This window comes from Oreochromis niloticus, linkage group LG19 (assembly GCF_001858045.2).
Source record: "Oreochromis niloticus isolate F11D_XX linkage group LG19, O_niloticus_UMD_NMBU, whole genome shotgun sequence".
Taxonomy (NCBI): Eukaryota; Metazoa; Chordata; class Actinopteri; order Cichliformes; family Cichlidae; genus Oreochromis; species Oreochromis niloticus.
In genome coordinates this window covers 18,651,914-18,666,808 of record NC_031983.2, presented here as the reverse complement: position 1 = coordinate 18,666,808, position 14,895 = coordinate 18,651,914, and the positions used below count along the sequence as shown (strand labels likewise).

Genomic DNA, 14,895 nt, shown 5'->3' with positions numbered 1-14,895 from the left:
ATATGCAGAAGACTGTAGCTTTAGGCAAATAATTTATTTATTTATTTATTTTAAAAGACGCAGTTCTTCCTGCTTGTCTTTATTAAAAGGCACCACTTCTCCGAAATCTGTAGCTAAAGGACATTTTAGTCATAAAAACATATACATAGGTAAATATCTCTGGGATTTAAAGAACTCAGTGCAAATATTCTGGTTATGTTTGTATTCACTGATTTCTGCCTCTACCTTGTGGTAGCATGCTGCGATTGCATCATGAATACGGTGTGATTGTTAACTTTAAAATTGAACATTTTCGCTATGCACAAAATAGTAATAACAATAGTAGTAATTGCTTGAAAATTTTATTTTTAAAAAATGTATAAGGGCATCTGGATGACAGTGTGGATGAAACCCAGCCGGCAGTATTTACGTTTGGTTCATTTTTAACAGTTTAGTTAAGAGGCGTTTTGTAGTCTTTGGGCGTCCAATTAGCTGCGAGTTCCTGAGATTTGACCAATGCTGTGGGGTTTGTTGAAAGACAGCCAATAAGTATCTTGTCCGATTGACCGCTTTCAGGAAGTAGTACAAGTCTTGTATTCGTTCCTCTCTTCTAAAGCACCTCCTAGTTAGCTAGCTTCACTTCACGCCACCGCAGACTGACCTATGCTTCTAAGATGGCCGGTGTACGAGCTGTTGGTGTTCTCTCCAGACTGACGTTAAGGAGATATAATCTTTTCACAGGTATACTATACACTTGTTTCATGCAGACATTTTAAGCAAAGGCGGAAGAGAGAATGACAGCAAGAGTCCAAAGGTTTTTAAGTGTCGTAAATGTATAATTAGCTTGCGACTAGCTGTTAGCACTAATGAATGCCCTGCAGAAACGTGTGGTAGTGCAGGTTAAACAACGCTAATTTTGAGTCAGTAAACCTATATCTCAATTAAAGTTTAACCAGAATTTCAAAGTGCGTGACACTCCTAAACCTTTATCAATGTAGCGAGAAAACCTTTAAGCGCTAGCTAGCCTACTGCTACGGAATCCCATAAATTAAAGTGGGAGTGGATCAAAGTTACAGCTGTAAATGGATTTGCTTCACTTTTAAGCTTTAAATTGTCTTGATTAAGACAGTTCAGACTGAGATTTAAAGGCTTGTGTACAGTATTCTCAATTGTGATGACCGCGGTTTCTGTCCTACTGGTGAGGGGAGAATGTAGGTGAAAGGTCGCTGTGCACTGAGGTCACGGAAATGTTGTGTGAACGTCTCATATGCATCAATGTATTTAATGCATTAGGGCATTCGGTTTAAGTTACTTTTAAATATGACATTGAATCTTAAATCTGTACGCAAAAGATATTGTTCAAAATATTTTAAAATGTTTTAAAGACTGGTTGCAACAGGGTTATTCCATCTCAGATCATGACATTTTTTTCTATTCGACCATTTCTTATTTGTCTTTTATGCCCAAGATTTGAACATACATAATGATTGTTGTGAAAGTTTTGCTTCACACACGTATGTGTATATGTAGAAAAAGAGATTTTTGTTATAGAAGGCCTGCCCATCCAGTTTCAGGCGCTTTTTTTCGCACATTGAAATCTGACGCCATTGAACATTAATATCTCAAAAACTATTAAAAGTAAAAACCTGAACTTCTTTCTTACTATAAAATTGAAACAGAAGCTGTAACATGGGACAGATATATCTGCATTTTTAGTTCAAATATGAAAAAATAAATTTAAGCAGTCTTAGAAAGTCTTACATTTGAGCTCATACTAATATAAACCTTTATATAAAAAAAGACAAAGTGACCGTTTCTAAATGATATATACTTGTATTTCACAATTATGCAAAACAAAACTGCTAGAATACTTTTGAATGTGAAATGAATAATCAACTTACTTAACTTTGGTGCAGGATTGAGCTAATATGACAAGTTGTACAATAAAAAAGAAATATCTGTAGCTATTCCAGAAAAACTAAATTTGTGATTGTTTTCCAGATTTTACTCTAATTTATAACTAAAAAATGATTTTGTGAAATGCATGCATATTTCACATCCTTTTCAATACATCCTATACAAACCATTTTGACATGTACTACCCCGGAGGATTGTGTTAATTCAGGTTAAGTTTAAAATATACCAAGAGATTTCAAGGGCTCACTAAGTATAATGTAAATATTTTGCTACATAAAAAATATATATCTATAGCAGAATAATTAACAGTAATAAAAGGGGGGATTAGTAGCTTCTTTCATGTGGGTAGTCTTCCAAGGCCAAGACCCTAATCCTATTTCTGATTGAACTTTATGGTAAGAAAAGTTTGGGCATTTATCTTTAATATATATTTAAATAGTTATATTCATGTACAAATACTACCTCAGAATTAACTTTGTGGGGAAAAAATGTTGGAAAAAGGTTATTGGATACCAAAAAAATGTATCTTAAAAATGTATCTTCATATATGAAGCTAAAATTGAACAGCAATTAGTGTATGTATCCTAACTTTAGATCATAAAATTTTCAGGCAAATGGGACATGGATCAGCAGAAGTCACAGAGATTTGTGATGGAATAACCCAATAGTAACTTGGCAGATAAACTAATAATGCACTGTCTTTTCCCTTGGTTTTTACAGGGCCATCTTATCGCTCCTTCTCAGTATCTCCTGCCATGCTAGGTAATTTCAGAACAATCATATATGTATAAAAATATGTCAGACACTCGCTGAACCTAATTACACTCTCTTCTTTCTGTATTTGTAGCCCGAACACATGTGAACTATGAAGTCAAGGGAGACGTCGCTGTTGTACGGATTAATGACCCAAACTCAAAGGTGTGAGCTCAGTAACAGACGTTTAGTTTATTTTGCAGTCTTGCATTGTGCAGGTTAAATGTAACTATAATTATGTTTCCCTCTAGGTCAACACACTGTCTATTCAAATGCAAAAAGAGATGACAGAGGTGATGAATGAAGTGTGGGAAAACGATGCCGTTAAAAGTGCTGTTCTTATCTCATCAAAGCCGGGATGTTTCATTGCAGGAGCTGATATCAAGTAAGCACAAACTCCTTAAATCCACTTCTCTTGGGTGGTACTGCAGACACAAAGTGCGACTCTAAAGTTGGTGACATCTCTGAATAATGAGTCCAAGTGGCTTGTCATTTCATTTAAAATATTCTACATCTGATTCAGTATGATCCAGGGCTGCAAAACCCCAGAAGAGGTTACCAAACTTTCTCAGGAAGGACAGAAAATGTTTGAGCAGATTGAAAAATCTCCAAAGCCCATTGTCGCTGCCATCAATGGTTCTTGCTTAGGAGGAGGCTTAGAGGTAAATAAGTGTTATTTTTAGCAGCTTGCTGTGTTTAACAGGGATCGATGATTATAATGTGTTCTCTAACTCGCTCTTTGTGTTGCATTTCAGTTTGCTATTGCCTGCCAGTACAGAGTTGCAACAAAGAGCAAAAAAACAGTTCTTGGGACTCCAGAAGTGATGCTGGGTCTTCTACCTGGAGCTGGTGGTACGCAAAGACTCCCCAAAATGGTTCGTACTGGATTATATTCTCTAAATTGTCTTTGATTTTCTTGAACTTTATTCACATAAAAAAGTGGCATTCAGGCAGATACTTGTGAAATAGCAGCAACGATGTTGTATATTGGCGAAGCTCTAATACAGAGCAGTCGGGTAATGCTCGTAATTGGTTTAAGCTGTTGGAGACTTTGCAGACTGGTTATCACTCCAGTTCATCATGTGCTGTTTTCTAGTGTGGACCACATTATAACCTCTATAAAAATAAAAAATAAAAACATTAAAAAAATGTATTAGTGTATTTTTCTTTCTCCACACATTAAATAGTGATGAATATTCAGTGCATTATTGATCTGCTTTCTTTACCTGTAGGTTGGCCTCCCCTCTGCTTTTGACATGATGCTGACAGGACGAAATATCCAAGCAGAGAAAGCCAAGAAGATGGGGCTTGTTGACCAACTCGTATCTCCTCTAGGTAAAACTCTAATGCTACCCAAGTAAAATTAAAAAATGGTGAACATGTGGGTAATTTTAAGTATTATCATGTGCAATTGTTGTAATCTTTGCAGTTTGGTAAGCATTTGAGTGTGCGTTGTTCAGTCGGAGGATGAGATTATTTCTGTTTGTATTAAAGGACCGGGACTGAAGAGTCCAGAGGAAAGAACAATAGAATACCTTGAGGAAGTTGCCATTGAGTGTGCCAAAGGGATTGCCAACAAAAAGATTTCTCTTCGCAAAGAAAAGGGTACAATGCAGAGTAAGTTGTATTGGATTTGTTTATCATTTGATTCTGTAGTCACTCTTGCTTGTTTTATCATAAATAAAATTTCTGTTCTTGTCTCCATAGAGATTCAAGACTATGTTATGAGCTTCCCCTTTGTCCGGAATCAGATTTACAAAACGGTCCATGGCAAAGTTATGAAGCAGAGCAAAGGACTTTATCCAGCACCCCTGAAAATCATTGAAGTAAGTAAAAGCGCCTTCTAATGAATATGTTTTAGAAAATACAGTGAAAGATATAGTATAGAGAAGTCAAAGTCATGGCATCGCTTTTGGGTAAACCTTTCTAATGCAATCTGGACCTTTGGCTCTCTATGGCGAGATATTTAAAAAAAAATGATATAACATTTTTAATATATATTTTTTCCTCCTCTTAGTGTGTGAAAACTGGAGTTGAACAAGGACCTGTTGCTGGATACCTAGCGGAGTCTCAGGTGAGGTTTGTTTTCCTACATTAATGGCACCCTAAATATTTACATAAATAAAATGTGTTTATAAACGGCATCAATATTCATGTTTATCACAGAATTTTGGTCAGTTGGCTAAAACTTCAGAATCGGCAGCCCTGATTGGTCTGTACCATGGTCAGGTTGCATGCAAGAAGAATCGCTTTGGAACCCCTGAGAGAGAAGTGAAGTAAGTGTAACGCAGATGGGAAGGGGGTTAGCATATTTGCATCCAGCAATTTAAAAAAACAAAACAAAACAACATCTTTATTTTATTTTGCTTTGTTTAAACATAAAGAATTTTAACACAAATGATAATTTGCCAGAATTCAAAACAGAACTATAAACAAGCCAAAAGCTTTCAAAAAAAGTACAACGCATATGAACATTCCCAAGCAAGTCTGTCTGTTTTAATAATTAAAGTTGCAAATGTCCTGCCCTTGATATTTTACTATTTTTTTTTTTTTATGAGTTTCAGTCCTGTGTGACTTCCTGCTGCTGAATTATTATTATTATTATTATTTATTTTTTAATTTTTATTTTTTTTTTAAATAATATGACACATTGACCCTCATGACAGCAAGTTAACATCTAGGTTGTCTTTCTTTACCACTAGGACTCTTGCCATCTTGGGAGCAGGTCTTATGGGAGCAGGTATTGCTCAGGTGAGCGTGGACAAAGGTGTGCATACAATCCTGAAAGACACCACAGTGGAAGGACTGGCGAGAGGCGAACAGCAGGTTTACAAAGGGTGAGCTCATTTATATATCACCCAGCACTAAACCCACATACTGATGGGAAATATGGTGGATGCAGTGACACAGTCATAAGAAAATAACCTTCAGATCACTTCTGGTAATTTTATAGCTTTTTTGATGACTCGTATGACTTCTTTCTTTTAAAACAAGGCTCAATGATAAGACCAAAAAGAAGAGAATTACATCGTTTGAGAGAGACTCCATACAGTCGAACCTGACTGGCCAGTTGGAGTACAAGGGTTTCGAAAAGGCCGACATGGTTATTGAAGCTGTGTTTGAAGACATAAACATCAAGCATAAAGTTGTGAAAGAGGTGGAAGCTGTGAGTATGATTTTATTTTTTTTAAACCATGTGATTTATACTTTGTTTGTAAGCATTTGTAGCACTAACTGTAACTTTGAGCTGTGATCTTGCTTTTGTTCTCAGGTGATCCCCCCTCACTGCATATTTGCCAGCAACACATCTGCTCTGCCCATAAAGGACATCGCAGCTGCCAGCAAAAGACCAGAAAAGGTCTGTACTTGAGAACAGTTTAACTTCCTAAGATCCACCTTTCAAATAATGCTGTATACATTCATTTTGGCCTGCTGGCCATTTCTTCTATTATGGCAAAAAAACAAAAAATCCATAAAAATGGTGCTGATGTTGACCTAACCTGAAATCGAAAAGATTTGATTTGTTTTATTTCTCCATTCTTAGGTAATTGGAATGCACTACTTCTCTCCAGTGGACAAGATGCAACTCCTTGAGATTATAACCACTGATAAGACATCAAAGGACACCACTGCCTCCGCTGTGGCAGTTGGCCTGAAGCAGGGAAAAGTCATCATAGTTGTTGGGGTGAGATTTGGCGCCATGAGTGTTCTTTCCTCTCTTAGTTTAAACTAAAACTAACAATGGTTTAACTGAAAATTTTACATGTTTTTGCAGGATGGACCCGGATTCTACACAACAAGATGCCTGGCTCCCATGTTGGCTGAGGCAGTGCGATTACTTCAGGTTAGTGTTGTTCCAGTAACAAATTCCAGCTCGGAGTTCAGTGCTGACTGCTGCAAATGATGTAACAGCATTCATTATTTAATAGAGAATATGTTAATTTATCTTTCCGCATTTACAGGAAGGTGTTGACCCCAAGAAACTGGACGCACTCACCACAGATTTTGGGTTCCCCGTGGGTTTGGCCACACTGGCTGATGAAGTTGGCATTGACGTTGGAGCCCATGTGGCAGAGGACCTTGGGAAAGCTTTTGGCTCCCGCTTTGGTGGTGGAAATGTGGAGGTTTTGAAGACTATGGTGGATCTGGGATTCAAGGGTATGTACTTCGCTTCTTACTGAAATATGGTGAGTGACTTAAGGGCTTAAGTTTTAATTTTACTTGATTATCAATTGTGTTAATGTTTGCTTTATTATTCTCAAGGCCGCAAATCAGGAAAGGGTTGCTACGTCTACCAGCCAGGAACTAAAGTCAGAGATGTGAACCCGGATATTGGAGACATTCTTGAGAAATACAAGTTGACACCAAACCCCTCTGTGTAAGTTGACAGTTATAGAGGTAAAAAGGACATTCAGTTCAGGCTTTTCTTATAGAAAAGAAATAAAAAAGTGCCATCATTGCAGGTCTAAAAGTTCATGCAGTGCTCTACTAGTTTCTTGAGGTTAGGATGTTTAACCACTCATGTTTCTCACAGTTCGTCAGACTCTGAAGTGCAGTACAGACTTGTCTCTCGATTTGTCAACGAAGCTGTGATGTGTTTGCAAGAAGGTATTTTGAACAACCCCTTGGAAGGAGACATCGGAGCAGTGTTTGGTCTTGGATTCCCCCCCTACCTTGGAGGTCAGATTTCATTGCAAAGCCATTTCACAACTGAATACTCTTCTTGCAACTACTTCTTTTTAATGTACATATTACTAATATTTATTATACATCTTGCTGCTTCCAGGACCTTTCCGTTTTGTGGACAGCTTCGGTGCTGACAAACTGGTGAACAAGATGAGGCAATATGAGGCCATCTATGGGAATCAGTTTACACCATGCCAGCTTCTGCTGGACCATGCAAAAGATTCCAGCAAGAAATTTCACAAGTGACCGAATCACCATGCTGTGCCAGTAGCTCATAGTAAAAACTCAAGCCCGCCATTTGAATGTGCCTAACATTTATATCGGGGGGGGGGGGGGTCCTACAGTAAATCCTGCCTTCATGAAATTTGTAATGTTCTGTTATTTTTAATGCTGTTTTAAAGTGGTGTAGATCTAATTTTGTGATTATTTGACAGGATGCAATCTGAGGTGTGTTGAATTCTTTCCCACGGTTAAGGTTTATTTTTCTTATTTAACCTGCACTCACTGGTTTAAAAAAAAACCCAATGTGTGCACAAAAGCATCCCAAATGATCATAAAGCACAAGCAATACCTCTTTAAAACTGTCAGAAAAACTGGAACATTTCCATCTTCATGGAGATCAGTCTGCATTGGTTTTTGTTAGGTCTATCTAATAAACTGGCAATGGATGATCTAGAATTGAAGTTGGGTTTTTTTTTATCATTAACTAACACATTAAATAGGTGTGTTAGGGGCCAATTATTTACACATTGCATATGTAAAAACACTGTAGATGTAAAATAAACTGCTCCAAATGGTAACAATGAACTTCCTCTATAATGAATGTCTACAAGTATGTTTCAGTGAATGCCTTTTCATTCTTTTTTTCTACGTGGAAGATTTTCTGGTTTGGTCTGGACAATGTGATGTGAAATAAAAGCTTGAATGAATTAAACCTGCGTTGTCTTTTGCGAGGTGCGTTCACGTGCTGCTTAGATGGGAAACGATCCGCGTCTGTGGGCCACAAGATTTGCTGAAATCTAATTCGTTGCGCAAGTCACATGTCTTACTTCCATTGTCCGCAGAGCAGGGTGTGTACCGGGGACGTGTGGGCTGGGTCTGGATGGATGGATATTCTGGATTTTTTCTCCCCCCTCTTCATCAGCATCCTCTACAAGCTTGTGACATCGCCTGTTTTCTGAGAGATGCTCAGGGCGGAGGAGATGCTGCGGTCATCGGGGGGTGATGAAAGCGGCTCACATGAGGCGTGTCTGACTTGTTTGGCTGCCTTCACTAAATAAAATGGGAGTTGCTGCACCTGTACGGAGAAGAGAAATTATATGGACTCAGCGCGAGGTAATGGCTTTTTTTAACGTGGTGAGGAGAGGTTAGGTTTTTTGTTTGTTTGTTTTTTTAAGCTAAAATGTCCAAAACCAAACATTGTGAGGCGGTCAGGGTAGTGGTCCGCTGCCGGCCGTTCAGCAGAAGAGAAGAGATAGCGGGGTCTGAAAACATTTTAGAGATTGATGACAAACTGGGGCAGATCACCGTCAGGAACCCGAAGGCACCACCTGATGAGCCAATGAAAGTATTCACGTTTGATTCTGTTTACGGATGGAATTCAAAGCAAAGCGACATTTATGACGATGCGGTGAGACCTTTGGTGGAGTCCGTGCTCCAAGGCTTCAACGGGACTATATTTGCTTACGGACAAACTGGGACAGGTAAAACCCACACCATGCAAGGGGTTTCAAACGACCCAGAGAGGAGAGGTGTCATACCTAATTCATTTCAGCACATTTTCACCCAAATATCCAGAACCCAGAATCAGAAATACCTGGTGAGGTCATCCTATCTCGAGATCTACCAGGAGGAAATCAGAGACCTGCTGTGCAAAGATAACAACAGGAAACTGGAACTTAAAGAAAGCCCAGACTTTGGTGTGTATGTTAAAGACCTGTCTTCAGTGGTGACCAAGAATGCCACAGAGATTGAACATGTGATGAACATAGGCAACCAGTCCAGGTCTGTGGGGTTCACCAACATGAATGAACGCAGCTCTAGGTCTCATGCAATTTTTGTCATCACTGTGGAGTGCAGTGAAGTAGGGCCAGACGGTGAGGACCACATCCGAGTTGGGAAGCTGAACATGGTTGACCTGGCTGGCAGCGAGCGCCAGAGCAAGACAGGCGCCAAGGGGAAGCGTCTGAAGGAAGCTGCCAAAATCAACCTGTCCCTTTCTGCGCTGGGGAATGTCATTTCAGCTCTGGTGGATGGGAAGAGCACCCACGTTCCATACAGAGACTCCAAACTGACCCGCTTGCTCCAGGACTCCCTGGGTGGCAATGCAAAGACCGTCATGATAGCAACAGTGGGGCCTTCGCACAAGAATTTTGATGAATCCCTGGCCACGCTGAGATACGCCAGCAGAGCCAAGAAAATAAAGAACAAACCACGGATTAATGAGGACCCCAAAGATGCCCTGCTGAGGGAGTTTCAGGAGGAGATCGCACGCTTGAAAGCTCAGCTAGAGGAGCGGGGGATGCTCGCAAAAGAGAGAAGAAGGAGGAGGAATAGCAAAAGATTGAGTAAAAGTTTGGCTGGCATGGAGGAGGACATCCTTAGAGAGAGGGATGCTGATGTGTGGAAGACTGTTGAAGAGGAACCAGATGTGAACATGAAAGATGGAGGTGACATCCCAATAGTCCTGGCTTGCCAGGGAAGCAGTGAAAAGTTAAAGCACCTGAATGAAAACAGAAGAAGCGTGGAGGACATGCAGTGGGATCAAGATTCTGTGGAGAAGATCATAGAGAAATATAAGGTATTGTGAGTGTGAAACCAGTGAATTAATCAGTACAATTTCAGATTAACGAGGCACTGGTGGAACAAAAGAAATCTGCATAAATAATTAATTGCATCTTTGTTCACAGGCCATGGAGAGCAAACTGTTAGTTGGGGGAAAGACTATAATCGATCACACCAATGAACAACAAAAAATGCTTGAGCAGAAGAAACAAGAAATTGCAGAACAGGTTATTAATAGTGTCTAAAATCAAATCAATAATAAAGAAACTTTTTTATTGCTTGTATTCAGCTTTGAATGTTTGATTTCCAGATAAGACAAGAGCGAGAGATCCAACAGCAGATGATGCTGCAGGATGAGGAGACCTTGGAAATGAAAGAAACATACTCTTCCCTGCAGCAGGAGATCGAACTTAAGACAAAGAAGCTGAAAAGAGTAAGATGACTCACCCACTAATGCGTCCCAATGGCATTATTGGAAAACCAAATAACTATTAGTCTTATTTATTATAAACAATCCTTTTTACACAGGCAATGTCAGTAAAAGAATTAGTACAGATTAGCCATTGTTATTGTGCGCTTAACTTTGAGGTTTTAATGACTTTTCTTGTGAGGGGGTATTTTACATTTGCATAAACCATCACTGTTTTCATGCAAACATTTTGCTACTCCAGGTTTCGTGATGCAGAACTCTGTTCTGTCCTTTCTGTACAGTTGTGTAACAAACTACAGGTACTGAAGGGAGAGATGAAAGAAATCATTGACGAACACATCACAACAAGACAGGAACTTGAACAGACGCAGAATGAGCTCACCCGAGAGCTCAAGTACAAGTAAGTAGTACATAAAACATACATGATGGAATTTTTCTTTTTAGAAAAAAAGAAGAAAGAAATCCACCCAATTTTGGCTATAATGCATCTTTATTTGGCAAGTTTTATTTGATAAACTAATAAACTTTTTCATGACTTTGGGTCTTTACCATTGTTCTTTCTTAGTCATCAGGAATGCAAATTATTCATGCATGCTTGTAACAAAGATAATATTTTTTGTTGTTCATTGGTGCAACTTGGGCTAGACCTCACCTGGAGATATACAACCTAAGCTTTTAAATTTTACGCCATCATTGAGGTGTCTTCCTGTCATACTATATCACTATAATATCATTAATATATATCAAGTTAAACCGATGTCTCACCTTCATTCAAGACAACAATTATCTAAAGGTACTCTAAGACTGTCCTAATAAAACACACATATGCCCAAGTTTTTGTTTCCACTTTACACCATTTTACACAGGAATTTAGTTCGTATTATTTTGGCTGATTTCAATTTGCACCTGCTTGTCTTCTGTATTACAGATATCTCTTGATTGAGAATTTTATACCTCCCGAGGAAAAGAACAAAATTATAAATAGGCTGTACTTTGACAGCGAGGAGGACCAGTGGAGACTCCGACCAGTTATTCCATCAGAGAGGTCAGTAAATTAAATATCTGTATCTGTAAATGGTACAGTAAAGAAAGAACATTCTCATAAAGAAATTGTGAGCACACAAGAAATCCATCACTGAAACAGAAAAACACCAGTCACTGTGTACCTGGAATATAAGGTAAGGTTTTAAATAAGGGATATACATGTGCTTTTTCTACTGTAGCTATTATAGTTCTTTTGATCTGCATGCTTTACACTTAAATGCACCTGCACGTTTCTTTTCTATGGGCTCTCAATCAACCCCCTGGAAAATATAAGATAAGATAACCTTTATTAGTCCCACACGTGGGAAATTTGTTTTGTTACAGCAGAAAGTGGACAGTGCAAAGTTACATAGAAAAATTTGAAAAAAAACCCCCACTGGAATAAGATAAGAATAAGATACTGGAATTAAGGAATTATAGGAATTAAGTATCAGAAGCACATAACCAGAAAAGTGGATCTGGCCAAAAGATATTTTAGCACTTCATATACTGACTATATTGATAGAATTTGTGTCTAAATTCTAACATCTAACAGCATATCTGGTATTTTTCAGCCACAATAATTTTAGCTACCACTGGGAGTCACTAAAGTAAAAAAAAAAAATCCTTCACATGACAATGGCTCTAGTCTTAAGGATTACAGATAACGATATATTATGAATACTCATGAATCTGGTGTATTTTTATTTCCTAACCTGGGAAATTTGCCATGTTGAGCTATATTGCTACAAGCTAATTAGCTGGCTATCTATGGGGAACATGGGTCTCAAAAAGGTTTACATCTCAGGTGACATGCAACCTAAGTGTATTTAACTGCATAAATTCATCCTTTCCTATGTTTTTTTTTTTTTCAGTACACCCACTCAGGTCAGGAGAAGGCCTCTCTCAGCTTTGGGCTACAAGAGGCCGGTCAGCCAATATGCACAGATGGCTGTTGCCACAGCTACCGGGGCCCCATCTCGATACCAGGTCAGTGTTTGGAAATTCACAAGGCCAGTTGGCAGAAACAGCAGCGAAACAGGGAAGTTGTGATCTAATTTCCATTTTCATGTTCACAACCACCAACCTTTGCTGAAGGATGCGGAGACCATTGTAGCCATGGAAACTATTCACAGATTTAACTTTTGCATCTTTAGCCAGTGAGCCATTATTGTAAGAAAGCATATAGTTTACATTTCAGAAGAATCACTCATCACTCTATGGCTGTTTAATGTTCCACGTTTTATCAGTGTTAAGATACTGTTAATAAGACATTAAAGAGCAGAAGCTTTGCAACAGAAGCCTTTACTGGAAAGGGAGAAAACTATGTGCATAAAATGATGGAAGGTTTTTGGTGTGCAACAGTTGCACACCATTTTTGAATTGCAAAGAACTTGGCTGGGTCCAAACTTTTAACTCTGCATCTAGGCATCACTTCAGCTAATTCAGGTCACTGGATTTGATCTATGTCTGTGGTGTTGGTGTTTTATGGAGCATTTCTAATGCAGTTATCGGGCAAATATTATAGCTGTCTGATTAAGTGTACTAACAGACTATTAGAAACATCTGTGTCCAGTCTCCAGTCTGTGTCATGCACCTGTACAGTGCATGGAGGCACCTAATAACTGAACTTGCTAGCATTACCTCATAGCCATCTTGTTTAAATATAGACAGGTCTTTTACAGCAGTGGTCGTTAACACCGGGTTCTCAGTTCAAATACACTCACGGCAGGGAAGACCAGTCAGCACCATGGAAGAGTCTAACATTGATTTCAGGCTGTCAGCACAACCTAGGAGTGATGACCACAATAGAGATCATATTGATATCCTTATATCCAGCAAAACTATAATTTTTTTATGGATTTCATCAGTATCAAGGTAACCCAACATTAGACTGAGCTGGGATATCTTGGTCTCTGTGACTGTTCAGATTAAATCTAATGTGCTTCTCCATGGAAACTGGCCTAGAGTGGAGGCTGGGTTTTTTGTGCAAGTAAATGTGTTTTTTAACTACATTTTTATTGTTGTATGTCATTACAGGCTGAGAACATCATGCTTTTGGAGTTAGACATGTCTCCCCCAACCATGTTCACCTTAAATCTTGATGGTACTCACCTGGAGAGAGCCTTTACACCGAGGCTAATACACGATCCCCTGGCAAATGTTTTCTTTAGAGAAAGGACTGCATCACCAAGGGTCAGGAAATCTAAGTCCTGGTAAGAGAACAGCAAGCAGATAATTTCTTTATTTATGGCTCTAACTGAAGAATAATTATATCACTTTGTCTTCAGTTTTCCTCTTTAATAAATTGGATTTCCTGAAAACATGTCCTTGCACTTTACCATACATTGCACCATTCTGCTTTAAATACAATTCAAATTTTTTATTTTGTTTTTTATATCTCACCTATTAAATCTTGTCTATCATTCTGTGATATTAAAGATTAAAATATAGTCAGTGGTTTTTGCAATGGTTTGCAGGTATCAGGCACCACAAGCAGCATCTGTCACATCATCTTCTTCATCCACCACTCTGACATCAGAACCTCAGAACTTCTCTCCGGCTCAGAGACAAAGACCTTCCTCAGCTGCCTATCTTCCACTGGGAAGTCCAACTCAGACAAGCCCCTGATTTATGTCGATTACACCTGTATTATAGGGCCGGCCTTAATTAATGGTGGCACCAGTAACATCTGGGACAGATGGGGTGGGGTGAGGTGGCTATATGTCTTGACTTTAGATTGCTTTAATTTCTCTTATGCAAAACGGTGAAGTAAGCATGTGTTCAGCTTAACCCAGAAGATAACCTTTATTGATTTTTTTCAAAAGCTTGACTCTTAAAAGTGATAGTTTGCTGTCTGGCTTAATAAGATTTGGCTTTTTTCTTTGTTGCTTAAGCCATGCAATTTTCTTGGCTTACACTGCCCTATCAAAATAGCACAGACGAGGCTTTCAGGTTTCCATATTTTCAACTAATAGGGGTGTATTTTAGTCCAGTTTGTATTTACTGAATCTGCCCCCCCCCCAATAAGAACACTTAAATACTTATTTTTTTTTCTGTTTAGCCATATATCAGTCTTTGCCAAAACACTGAAGGGTAATGGAGGTGGGAGGGGGGGTCTGCAAGACCACTTTGGTTTAGCCTGTATGCTTGATGAATTGTTGCTTCAGTTTGTAGCCTGTGTAATTGTAAGCCAAAAATGTGAAGAAAGCTTGCAGTGCTCTCTATATCAGCTGCCTTATTTTTTCATAGTTGTGAAATTGTGCAAAGTCCATTTGCTTACACATGAAAATAAAGAGACTTAAACAGTCTTAAACTCATTA

At 38.7% G+C, this 14,895-nt stretch overlaps 2 protein-coding genes across 2 annotated transcripts; both read left to right on the top strand.

Annotated features, from left to right (window-relative positions):
- Positions 1–562: 562 nt before the first annotated feature.
- Positions 563–8,269, top strand: hadhab (hydroxyacyl-CoA dehydrogenase trifunctional multienzyme complex subunit alpha b). Its single transcript, XM_003442897.5, has 20 exons — positions 563–720; positions 2,617–2,658; positions 2,744–2,814; positions 2,901–3,034; positions 3,173–3,311; positions 3,405–3,524; positions 3,882–3,984; positions 4,144–4,266; positions 4,357–4,475; positions 4,667–4,723; positions 4,816–4,925; positions 5,352–5,486; positions 5,644–5,815; positions 5,921–6,007; positions 6,194–6,334; positions 6,425–6,493; positions 6,612–6,807; positions 6,913–7,027; positions 7,184–7,329; positions 7,436–8,269. The coding sequence occupies exons 1-20, from the start codon at positions 654–656 to the stop codon at positions 7,579–7,581; spliced, it is 2,292 nt and encodes a 763-aa protein (XP_003442945.1). The 5' UTR covers positions 563–653; the 3' UTR covers positions 7,582–8,269.
- A 101-nt stretch (positions 8,270–8,370) lies between these two features.
- Positions 8,371–14,893, top strand: kif3cb (kinesin family member 3Cb). Its single transcript, XM_003443037.5, has 8 exons — positions 8,371–10,135; positions 10,245–10,346; positions 10,430–10,552; positions 10,831–10,949; positions 11,478–11,594; positions 12,448–12,562; positions 13,613–13,788; positions 14,053–14,893. Exons 1-8 carry the CDS (start codon positions 8,738–8,740, stop codon positions 14,201–14,203), a joined length of 2,301 nt encoding a protein of 766 aa, XP_003443085.1. The 5' UTR covers positions 8,371–8,737; the 3' UTR covers positions 14,204–14,893.
- The last annotated feature ends 2 nt before the right edge of the window (positions 14,894–14,895 follow it).

Coding starts and splice junctions, on each gene's coding strand:
- hadhab (XM_003442897.5), top strand. CDS start 654: ATGGCCGGTGTACGAGCTGTTGGTGTTCTCTCCAGACTGACGTTAAGG. Junction 3,985..4,143: donor CCAACTCGTATCTCCTCTAG/GTAAAACTCTAA, acceptor TTTGTATTAAAG/GACCGGGACTGAAGAGTCCA. Junction 6,494..6,611: donor AGGCAGTGCGATTACTTCAG/GTTAGTGTTGTT, acceptor CCGCATTTACAG/GAAGGTGTTGACCCCAAGAA.
- kif3cb (XM_003443037.5), top strand. CDS start 8,738: ATGTCCAAAACCAAACATTGTGAGGCGGTCAGGGTAGTGGTCCGCTGC. Junction 10,950..11,477: donor ACCCGAGAGCTCAAGTACAA/GTAAGTAGTACA, acceptor TCTGTATTACAG/ATATCTCTTGATTGAGAATT. Junction 11,595..12,447: donor CCAGTTATTCCATCAGAGAG/GTCAGTAAATTA, acceptor TTTTTTTTTCAG/TACACCCACTCAGGTCAGGA.